At 38.5% G+C, this 12,218-nt stretch overlaps 2 protein-coding genes across 2 annotated transcripts in view; both read left to right on the top strand.

The window, feature by feature from the left end:
- The window catches only part of NT5C1B (5'-nucleotidase, cytosolic IB), a 23,099-nt gene extending 14,553 nt beyond the window's left edge, over positions 1 to 8,546 (top strand). Inside the window, exon 9 of the mRNA XM_007464464.1 lies at positions 8,182 to 8,546. Within this exon, the coding sequence (XP_007464526.1) occupies positions 8,182 to 8,514 (333 nt within the window). The 3' untranslated portion in view covers positions 8,515 to 8,546. The remainder of the gene's footprint in view (positions 1 to 8,181) is intronic.
- Positions 8,547 to 11,992: 3,446 nt separating this feature from the next.
- The window catches only part of RDH14 (retinol dehydrogenase 14), a 4,359-nt gene continuing 4,133 nt past the window's right edge, over positions 11,993 to 12,218 (top strand). The window contains exon 1 of the mRNA XM_007464466.1: positions 11,993 to 12,214. Coding sequence (XP_007464528.1) covers positions 11,993 to 12,214 — 222 coding nt within the window. The remainder of the gene's footprint in view (positions 12,215 to 12,218) is intronic.

Genomic DNA, 12,218 nt, shown 5'->3' with positions numbered 1-12,218 from the left:
GCTGAAATTTTTATTGTGATTATGTTGAATTTATAGCTTAATCTTGGGAGAATAGATGTTTTAACAATATCAAGTTTATGTTGAATTTATAGCTTAATCTTGGGAGAATAGATATTTTAACAATATCAAGTTTTTCAGCCTATGGACATAGTATATCTCTCCATTTATTTAGGTCATATTTAATTTCTTTCATCAGTGTTTTGTAGGTTTCAGCATATAGCTATCACACAAAGTTTATTAGATTCATACCTAAGTATTTAGTAACTTTTGATGCTATTATAAATGATACTTTAAAATTTTTAATTTCTAATTTGTTTATTGTAAATACACAGAACCACAATTTATTTTTGTATATTGACTTTGTATCCTGCCACTTTGTTAAAATCACTTGTTAGTCATAATAAAATTTTTGTAGATTATTTAAGATTTTCTACATAGACAGTGTGGACTGTGAATAAAAACTTGTTTCCAGGGCTTCCCTGGTGGCGCAGTGGTTGAGAGTCCGCCTGCCAATGCAGGAGACGCAGGTTCGTGCCCCAGTCCGGGAAGATCCCACATGCTGAGGAGCGGCTGGGCACATGAGCCATGGCCGCTGAGCCTGCGTCCGGAGCCTGTGCTCCGCAACGAGAGAGGCCACAACAGTGAGAGGCCCGTGTACCGCACAAAAAAAAACAAAAACAAAAACAAAAACAAAAAAAAAACTTGTTTCCATTCTGTATGTCCTTTATCTTTCTTGCTTTATTACCCTTGCTAGTACATTCAGTATAATGTTCAATAAGGATTATGAGAGTGGACTTCCTTGCCTTATTCCCTGATCTTAGAAGGAGATCATTCAGTCTTTGACTCTTAAATATATTATCTACAGGGTTTTTGCAAGTTATCTACAGGTTTTTTGCAAGATGCCCTTTGTCAGGTTAAGGGAGTTACCTTCTATTCCTGTTTTGTTTTAGAGTTTTATAATAAATCCATGTTGAATTTTGTCGTATGTCTTTCCTGTATCTATTGAGAAAAACATGTGGCTTCTCTAGTCTGTTGAAATATAAATTATATTGTTGAATTGCATTGCTGGTATAAATTCAACTTGGTTATGTTGTATTATCCTTTTTATATATTGCTGGATCCAATCTTAAAATTTAATTAAAAAAATTTTTTGCCATTATGTTGAGTGTTCTTTTCTTGTAATATCTTATAGAGTAATGCTGACCTTATAAAATGAGGTGGATAGTATTTTCTCTCTATTTTCTGGAAGACTTTGTATAGAGTTGGTGTTATTTCTTCTTTAAATATATGGTAGAATTCTCCAGAGAAGCCGTCTGGGCTTGGACTTTTCTATTTAGAATACTTTTAACCAAGAGTTCAATTATTTTTGATAGATACAGAACTACTATGCAGATTTTCTCTTTCTTCTCTTTCCTCTTCTGGCAGTTTATGAGTTTGTGTCTTTCAAGGAATCTGTCCATTTCAGTTAAGTCACTGAATTAACGAGCATAAATATTTTCTCATATTTTACTACTATGATTTTACTATTTTTAGGAACTTTAGTGATGTATCCCTTTTCATTCCTGATATTAGTAATATTTGCCTTCTCTCTTTTCTTCCCCGCTTGTGGTCAGTCGTGCTAGGCTTTAACAATTTTATTTATCTTTTTAATAACCAGCTCTTCCTAAGTTTTTAAAGGTGATTTGAGGCTTCTTTTCTATAATAAACATTTAATACTGTAAAATTTCCTCTAAATGCTACTATAGTTGCATCCTACAAATTTAGATAGGTGGTTTGTAATTTTTATTCAATTCAAAGTACTTTGTAATTCCCTGTAACTTTATCTTTGAGTTATGAGTTATTTATAAGTGGGTTATTTAATTGTGAAATTAAAATTGGAATTTTCCCAGATACCTTTCTGTTATTAATTCCAAGTAGAATTCTGTTGTAGTCAGATAATATGTTTTCTATGATTTCAACTCTTGAAATTTGTTGAGGATTATTTTATACCCAGAATAAATGGTCTATCTTGGTAAATGTTTCCAGTCTACTTGAAAAGAATGTTTATCCTGCTGTTCTGGGGTTGAATATCCAAAAAATATCAGTTAGATTAGGTAAGTTAATAGTGTATTATTCAGGTTATATTGCCCAGGTGTTTAATATTGTCAGTGATTTGCTTTCTATTTCTTCTATCCACTATTGAGGAGGCAGCATTGAAGACTTCAAGTATAATTGAGGATTAATCTGTTACTCCTTTAATTATATAATTTTTTTTTTTTTTTGGCGGTACGCGGGCCTCTCACTGTTGTGGCCTCTCCCGTTGCGGGGCACAGGCTCCGGACGCGCAGGCTCAGCGGCCATGGCTCACGGGCCCAGCCGCTCCGCGGCATGTGGGATCTTCCCAGACCGGGGCACGAACCCGTGTCCCCTGCATTGGCAGGCAGACTCTCAACCACTGCGCCACCAGGGAAGCCCCAATTATATAATTTTTGCTTCATGTATTTCTAATTTCTGTTGTTTGGTGCCCAAATATTTAAGATTATTATATCTTCTTGGCAAATTAATCACTTTTCATTATGCAATGCCCCTCTCTCTGATATTCATACAGCAATTCTAGCTTTGTTTTCTTTTTTGGACTGATGTTTGTATGGTACAACTTTTCTATGTTTTTACTTTTAACCATTTATGTTTTTACATATAAAATATCTCCATATTTAAATTGGTTTTCTTGTAGATATTACATAGTTTCTGTTGTTTTTCTGTACAATCTGACAATCCCTGTGTTTTAATTGCTGTTTTTAGATCTTATTTATTTATTTATTTATTTATTTATTTATTTGCAAGTTGACTAAGTTTTATTACAATCAAATTCTTTCTTTACAATTGGTTTACTCTTTTAATTAATTTTTATTGGAGTATAGTTGCTTTACAATGTTGTGTTACCTTCTACTGCAGAGCAAAATGAATCAGCCATACATACATATATCCCCTCCATTTAGGACACTACAGTGCATTACGTAGAGTTCTCTGTGCTATCCAGTATATTCCCATCAGTTGTCTATTTTATACATAGTATAGATCATTTATATTTAATGTGATTATTACTTTGGTTGGATCAAAATCTACCATCTTCTTTTTCTATTTGTTTCATCTTTAATTAACTTTAGTTTCTTTTTCCTTTTATTATTTTTGCTTTTGAATTTATTGTGTAGATTGTATGCTTTTAGGATTCCATTTTATCTCCACTATTGATTTATTACTCATTTTAGATTTTACAGTGGTTACCATAGGATTTACAATATACAACATCAATTAATCATAGTCTACTTTCAAACAATATTATGCCACATCATGTACAGTGTAAGAACCTTACAACAGTATACTCTCAATTCCTCCCTCCCATGTTTTGTGATATTGGCATACGTTTTACTTTCACCTATACTATAAACTCATAATACCTTGCTACTATTGTTTATTTGGGTAGTCAGTTATCTTTAAAGTGAATAAGGAAAAGACAAAAATATGTCTTTTGCATTCATCTTCATTTTAACCATTTCCAAGAATCTTCATTTCTTTGTGTAGATCTAGGTTTCTCCCTGATATCTTATTCCTTGTGCCAGAAGACCATCTTTTTACATTTCATATAGAACTGATATGCTGTTACCAAAGTTCTTAGTTTTTTTTTTTCCTGAAAAACTCTTTACTCTCCTTTTTTGAAAAATATTTTATTTTGACTGGCTATAGCTTTCTGCATTTACCCTATTTTTATTTCAGCCCTTTAAGATACCCATTCATTGTCTTCTGACTTGCATAAATTCTGAAAACAAATTGTTTGAGATTCTTATCTTTGGTCTTTGATTCTTATCTTACTTTGTAAGTAATGTGTCTATTTTTCTCTGACTGCCTTCAAGATTTTCTATATTTCTTTGTGTTTCAGCAGTTTGAATATGGTGTGTGTATATGTATTCCACAGAATTTCAATGCCCTGTTCTTTTTTTCCCCACTACTTTTTTCCCTTTATTTTCAGCTTGAGTAATTTCTACTGACCTATCTTCAAGTTCACTGATTCTTTTCTCAGCTATGTTGGCTCTATTAATTAGAAGCATTCTTCATTTCTGTACCAAAATCTTTATTTCTAACATTTCCATTCAACCCTTATCTTTTCCATCTCTTTGTTGAAATTACTAGTCTACTCATGTATGTCATCCACCTTTTAATACAGTTGTTAAGATATTAATCAGAGTTATTTTCAATTTCCTCTCTTACATTTATGACATCTAGGTCATCACTGTGTCTTCTGTTAATTACTTTCTCTTGAAAGTTAGTTGCTCTTTTAATTTATTTTTATTGTAGTCTCATAAATCTTTGATTAATTTCTAATCATAGTTTGTAGACAGTATAGGCTCTGGTAAATAGTATTTTTGCCTGGTAATAGGCATGGCTCCTCTTCTGCTAGCAATTAGTGTGATTGACTGAATCACCAAATCAGGCATTCAACTAGGTAAGCATTTTGTTGCTGCTATTGTTACCTTCATTTCATCACAGGCTTCAAATTCCTCTGGTAGGGTACTGATGGGTTTTTCATAACATTCCTTTTCCATTTTCAGCTGTAGGCCTTCTCTTTGTGTCTATGCCTCATGGGTGGCCTCCACATTGTTACCCTTCTCCCAACTGTTATTGTTTGTCTCTGCCAGCTCAGGTGGTGATGTGAGAGGAAGGGACATTCTCTGTTGTCCCAGGTTAGTCTAAATCTAAGTGTGTACCCCCCTAGGTCTTAGGGATGAAGTTATAGCATTGATCTCACCTTTCTCCCAGTGATAGGGGTAATATCTAATGGTCTGGGTCTCCTGCCCCTCTCCCAAGGGTGGAGGATTTTTCCTTCCCCTTCCCCCATAGCAGTAGATCTTTACCTGTCCCCTGGGGGTAACAGTGTTTGAAGCCATTCTTCCAACAGTTTAATACTTCTGTCCCCTAGGAAGTACGGGACAAGGTAGATCTTCAGTCTTTTCTCACAGTGGCAGCTGCTCGTCTCCTCCACGTCTGCATCACCAAGGATTCTATTCTTTCACTTTCCACCCTGTCTGCAGTCCTTCTCATAAGAAACTAGTGAAATCCATAGGAAAAAAAAATCCTGTAAAACAGTGTGCATTTCTTGTGTCTGTGGCTTCCAGGGTTTCTATGTTCTCTCATTAGCCCATACTTGTCCTTTTCCAATTTGTTTTAAAAAATTACCTGAATTTTTCATACCTGCTTCTGTGGCGTCTGGTATATCTTCCTTTAGTGCTCTGCAAAAGATGTGCCAGTTCTTGAATTCCATCTGTCCCTGAAGATTTTTCCATAATTTTTTCCTTTAGGTTTCATGTTAGTTGGTTGCCCTGCTACCTCAGCTCTTTCATGGGCTCAAGAAAAATTATGATGTTTCAGATTATCTGGCTTTTTCTTGTTGTTAGGATAGGAGTAACAGTCTTTCCAGCTTTCTACATCCAAGGCAATCCAAATGTTCTAAATCATAGAACTCCTCAAAAAGGTATTTTCAAGTAATTTCCTTCATGTTTCTATATTTTTTCTTGATAAATTACATACTTACACTACTGTACAAATATATAAACTGTTAAACATACCCCAAAATAGAAGAAAGAAAGAATGACATGGGTACCTGGTTTGAACATGGTGATATAAACTGACCAGGCCCTATTTATTCTCTTTGAAAATTACTCAAAAGCATCAGGGAGAGCTGTGTTCCTCTGTGTTTCAAAATCAAACTGTGAGCAGGGTGGCTTCTGCAAACAGTCACTGCCCCCCACTTTGTTTCTGTGGCCAAAAATGTATTAACAATAATATGTTATGGTTTTTTTACCTATGTGACTTTTTATTTGTTTTTTCCTAATATGTGCAGCCTTAGACAAAGCAACATTAAACAAATGATCACATAGATAAGCCATGTTTGTGGAAAATGGTTTGCATGACAGCAGAGAAGGGAGCTTCTGAATTGTGAAAACAAGTCAATATTAAAATACTATCCATGACCTTTCCCCAGAATCCCTCTAATTTTTCCAAGGAAAACTAATCTACTTCAGACATAAGTAATAAAAAGAGAACTAGCACAGAACATAAGCAAAGATACTATGAGATGAGAAAAAGGCAGACACAGAAGAGCAAAATCTAATAACAGATGAAGAACTCTCACTAGAAACAGTTGCCAAAGTATAGGTAAAAACTGTGACTAAACATTTACTTAAAAGAAAGTTGGGTCATAAAGTGGAAATCCCCCAAATCAGGGAAGAGATGATAAAATGTTAAATGGTAGAACTCTGGAAATAAGCAAATAGAAAAATAATATTTTAGAGAGAAAAATGACAGAAATAGGTCCTAGGTAAAGAAAATCCAACATATGCAAAATTAGAATACCTGAAGAAAACACTGAAATTATGTTATGGGGGGAGGAGGATAGGGTTGTGTGTGGTAAATATAAAGATGCAAACATATCAAAATATAAGGCAAGAAAACATCCTGAAGTATCAGAATATTTTAATGGATACATTAAACTATTAAAGGTTAAAAACTAAAGGCCACATTATACTATAGGGAAATAGAAGAGAATGATCATCACTGAGACATGCCCTAGTAATATTATTTGACTTCAAAAATAAAGAAATAATTCTTTGGGCACCCTGCACACACAAGTGGGGAAAAGAAAATCAAGCTGTTCTGAGTCTTCTCCACAGCAGCACTCAGTAGCAAAACACAGTGGAGCCCTACTTATAAGATCATGGGGAGAGGAAATATAAATCACAGATTCTATATCCAGTCAAAAGCTCATTCAAGTAATATGTCTTTCCTGTATCTATTGAGAAAAACATGTGGAAACAGATCAACGGTTAAGAACATAGTATATTCTCAGGGATTATTATTTCCATAAGATATTCTTGAGAAAACTAATACAAGAGGACACATTTTGGTCAATATGTAGGTGACTACAAACACACAAAGGCACAAATGGGCATAGAATATATTTAACCATAGATCTAAAACTAAAACAACTGCAGGGATTAGAGTGACAGAAAAGAAAGCACATATTATATGCCCTAACAATGTAGAAATTATTTAACTATTAAAAACTGGAAAAATATGGAGGAAAAAGTTATAAGGAAGAGTAGGTGTACTGATATCTTCAGTTACAGTAGCTGATCAAAGGATAAAATGTAAAGCTGAGAGACAGAAATATAAGAATCTTTAATAATTCAAATGCAAACACTGAGAAAGATGAAACAGTTAAAATCAAATGATTGAAAAAAAATAGAGGATAAGAGAAAGGTTAAGAAGTACCCTAATTTCATTATTTTTCATTATAAAAAATAATAGATCCTGGATTTTAAAAAAATAGAGGTCTGAGGGTACTATAAAAAGTTATAAAGGTAACCAATAGAAGGAAATAATACAAACCTTCCTAAATGTTAGAAGAAACACACATACACACATGTTCAAATAAAAAAGACACTCAGTGAACAATCTTTTGAAATCTTTAAACGTGAAAAATGAAATACAAATTGTAACACAGAACGATTATCACATATATTTGTGATATCGATAAATAGAAATGGCCTAAAACTCAGCTTTTGTTTTAAAAATTAAGACTTTCAGATTGTATCACTTAGCAAAATCCAATTCTATGTTCTGTACTAGAGGTACAGCTAAAAGTAAGTGTTCAGAAAGGTTGAAGATAAAAGTGTGATGATATATAAAGTAATTATAAATATAGAGAAAACTGGATTCAAGCCAAGAAGGAATTGAACAAGATAAAAAAAAGTACACTTTATAATGTTAAAATGTGCAATTCACAAAAAGTAAATCAAAAGAGTACTGCTTTTGCTGATTAACTGAGCTTTCAGAGTATCCCCTTTTGCCATGGATAGTTTACGTCTGTTGCCCTGGTTCAACTTTTTATGGAAGCTTCTTTCACTCTTAAAATATCTGTGTTTAGATAATAAATTATATGGCCATCCTATGTTTTACTCTAGGAATGCAAGGATGGTTCCATACAGGGAAATATAATCACATAAATGCAAGGAGTTTCAGCATTGTATCACTGGTCTATACTGCATGTTTCATGCAGTATTATAAGTTCTTATAAACATCTGCTTTTTTAGCGTTCACTTCCTTTGGCTCACTGGATGACAGCTGTGACATATGTTCCTTTTACAGGGTCCCTTGAAAGGCTTTCTGGAAGATTTAGGCAGACTGCAAAAGAAGTTTTATGCCAAAGATGAACGGTTATGTTGCCCTATCAGGACCTACCTGGTTACAGCTAGGAGTGCAGCCAGTTCAGGCGCCCGCGTGCTGAAAACCCTTCACTGCTGGGTTCTAGAGATAGACGAAGCTCTTTTCCTTGCTGGAGTCCCCAAAGGTCCCATCTTGGTGAAGATAAGGCCCCACATCTTCTTTGATGACCACATGTTCCACATTGAAGGGGCACAGAAATTTGGCACCATCACACCTCATGTACCTTATGGAATTAATCAAAAAGAGAACAATTAGGGATTGGAAGGGGAAATAAAGCAGTGAGTCTGATATTACGGAAGCCACATCTTGTGGATCTCTAGGGCAACTAGGTATTTCAGTAGATTAGACCTCAGAACTTTGCTCATTTGGAAAGGTTTTCTCTTGAGTTTTTTAAAACATTTTGAACTCTCAAGTTACCTTCAAGCAACTTTTCTTGGAGCTGTCAATGCTGTTGATGACATTGTAACTACCTCTCTGTGTAAGTCGTAATGATGACTCTCTAGAATAATTTTAGAACTTGAATCCTTGAATGCTTAAAGGACTATGTCAGAAGCCTACTTAGTTTTACAAAGCATTGCTCATTTACGGATGTTGGTAGCTAGAATGAATCATTACCCATCATCATTATAGAATAGTGGGTCTTCACAAGTGGAAAGAGAAGGGTTAAGTACACTCTTGAAAACTGGAGCTTTTTAGTCTGTTGCCTCTGTGAACAGCCTTTTAATCAATGCAAAAATGAAAATACCACTCTACCTGCATGAGTATTCCAATTTTTTTTTTTTTTTTTTTTTTTTTTTGTGGTACGTGGGCCTCTCACTGTTGTGGCCTCTCCCGTTGCGGAGCACAGGCTCCGGACGCGCAGGCTCAGCGGCCATGGCTCACGGGCCCAGCCGCTCCGCGGCATGTGGGATCTTCCCGGACCGGGGCACGAACCCGTGTCCCCTGCATCGGCAGGTGGACTCTCAACCACTGCGCCACCAGGGAAGCCCGAGTATTCCAATTTTGACATTGCTTATTCAGAAATAAATCAGTTATTCATACAGGTTACTTTCATCTAAGATGAGCTCCAGACAGAACCTCCTGGAAGGGTTCTTTGAAGCTTATTTCCTGGGTTCATTGCCTATGGACTACAGGGCTTCATATTTCAAGTCTCTGGCTTTGGGCCCAGCAGGTAGGTCCAATGTTTTTATGGGGGAAAAAAGCCTTGGCTACCACTTCAAAATGTGACATGAAGTAAGTGTAGTATCCTAGCCTTCATTGTTGTCATTCTGTTGTGATTTTTGTTTTGTTTTCAAAAAAAACATTGGTTATTCACCATAATCTACTACATTAGGAAAAACAAGCTGGTTATTTTCAGATGTTACCTCATTTTCTCATCAAACCAAACTTTTGTGACATAATATCAATATTATTACCTTCCTTTTTTTTAATCAACGAAGAACCTAAAATTCAAAAAGATTAAGTAGCTTGTCCAAGGATGTGCAGGTAATAAATGGTAGGACTAAGATTCAAATTTAGATCTCACTTCAAAAGCTATATGCTGAAAAAAGAAAGAAAAAGCTATATGCTGTCTATCTTCCCTTCCTCACACCCTGTCTTGCTCCTTCTCATCCCATCTCCATCTCTACCCCACCCACATATACATATTCCACCCGGGTTCTAGTTAAAGCATGCCACTGCTGACACACATCTTTTGATCTGCTTCCTAATTTGATGTAAGGCAGTCCAAAATATATCAGTCATGACACTTACTGAGTACCTACTGTTTTCTACGCATTCCCCAAGATAAAGGCCACAAGAGAGACTCAGACATAATCCCATCCTTTAACAATCCCTTAGAAGAAGTCAAATGTGCAAGCTCAAACAGCCAACACGAGAGGGCTGGTTGTCCTCAGTGCCAAGTGAGGGTCACACACAAGGCTGAAGCAGAAATCTCTATGGGCTGGAAGTGGTCAGGAAATGTAGAGAATGGAGGTGGGCTTTGCCAGACAGGTAAGATGTGGACGGAGAGAAAGGAAGAGAGGAAACGTGCTCCCGGCTCAGTGAGTGTGAGAGGCAGCTTCAAGTTACAGATAGGATAGAATAAAGGCCCCCCCCCTCATGATTTCTGTTCCTGGTGCCTTGTCTAATCCTCAGTGAGAGTGCTCCTCCCACCTCTGAGCTCCATTCTCAGCACTCATAAGAAACCCTCTTCCGGCATTCGACCCCTTGGCTGTTTGTACTATGCCTTTTTGTTGCATGTCACATCCTTCCCAAATACAAGGGAGTGGAAGAGAGTTTATCAAAATCATCTAGGGAGTTTATTTCAACCTACAGAAGTTGTGTGTCTCTTCTATTGTCCTGAAGATTCTAGAATGGGGGCTGGGGCAGGAGGGGTCTCTGGACCAGACAGTAAGCATCCTGAGGGCAGAAATGGTGCCCTATTTCTTCGTGACTCTCGCAGGGCACAAGGCCTGGCGTGTATTGGATGGGTGAGTAGATGAACGTATGACGACTTAAGAGTAGCTTGGTCTGGACTCCCCTGGCGGCGCAGTGGTTGAGAGTCCGCCTGCCGATGCAGGGTACGCGGGTTCGTGCCCCGGTCCGGGAGGATCCCACTATGCCGCGGAGCGGCTGGGCCCGTGAGCCGTGGCCGTTGAGCCTGCGCGTCTGGAGCCTGTGCTCCGCAACAGGAGAGGCCACAAGAGTGAGAGACCCACGTACCGAAAAAAAAAAAAGAGTAGCTTGGTCTAAAGTTTGAAGTTTGCAGCTTGAAGATGGATCCCTGTGGCAATAACCCCTGACATTTCTGAAGCATTTTACAGTGTAAAAAGCACTTTCCCTTCCTTGTTACATTTAATATTCTCCGGGAGGGAATGGGGATTCTCAGAAGTCTGAGCCTGCTCAGAAGTCTATGTATACAGTAAGTCCACGCTTTTCCCAGTGTATCTCTACCACTGTCAAATAAGACCATTTGAGAATACCTTTTTATATATGGATCAAGGCCACAATGGTCTAACGTTCTCAAACCGTGGTCCCCAGATCACCTGCATCAGAATCACCTGGGAACTTGTTAGAAATGTACATTCTCAGGTTCCATTTTGGACTCTAATGAATTTGAAACTGGGCCCTGGAATTTCTGTTTTTACAGGTCCTGCAGTTGATTCCAATGCAACGCTAAAGTCTGAGAACCACTGGTCCATTCTATTTCTGATTCATGTCGCTAAGTTCTTAGCGTCAGCTGTGGGAAAAAAGAGCCTCTCCTTAGACTTTCGTTCGGCAGGGACCATTCTCCAGAGGATGAAGGTAAACTGAACTGAGGGTTAACAAGTCCCAGGCTCCCTTAACGGAAAACACACTAAGCCAGCCCCCAAGTGTGGGATTTGTAAAGCAGCCTATAAAGAGACTTGTAAATTCAAAGTACTCATTAGGCATTTCCACAGGGAAGGCCACCACCACTCGGGGATTTCCATGGGTAGGGACCTCAGGAGCCTGAAAACCCGGGGCCGTGCTCACCCTTCTCTCAGGCTGGGAGCCGGCTCCACCGAGGAGCCACACAGAACGCTGTCCTCTACTAACCAATCAGGTGCCCTCGGAAGGGGTACTACAAGTCCCAGCACGCCCCACGCCGCCGTCAGGGGACGACAGGCCGCGCCCCAGCGTTCTTTGCGTACAGGGGGCGAGCTCAGACCCGGGCGCGCGGCGACCCCGGAAGTCCCGCGCAGGTGCAGGTGGGCCCTGAGCCCGGGCGGCCATGGCAGTGGCTACGGTGGCAGCGTTACTGGCCGCACTGGGTGGGGCCCTGTGGCTGGCGGCCCGGAGGTTCGTGGGGCCCAGCGTCAAGCGGCTGCACCAAGGCGGGGACTCCGGCCTCATGCACGGGAAGACAGTGCTGATCACGGGTGCGAACAGCGGCCTGGGCCGCGCCACAGCCGCCGAGCTGCTGCGCTTGGGGGCGCGAGTGATCATGGGCTGCCGGG

This window comes from Lipotes vexillifer, unplaced genomic scaffold (genome assembly GCF_000442215.2).
Source record: "Lipotes vexillifer unplaced genomic scaffold, Lipotes_vexillifer_v1.1 scaffold1109, whole genome shotgun sequence".
NCBI lineage: Eukaryota > Metazoa > Chordata > Mammalia > Artiodactyla > Lipotidae > Lipotes > Lipotes vexillifer.
This window is presented reverse-complemented; position numbering and strand designations above follow the sequence as displayed.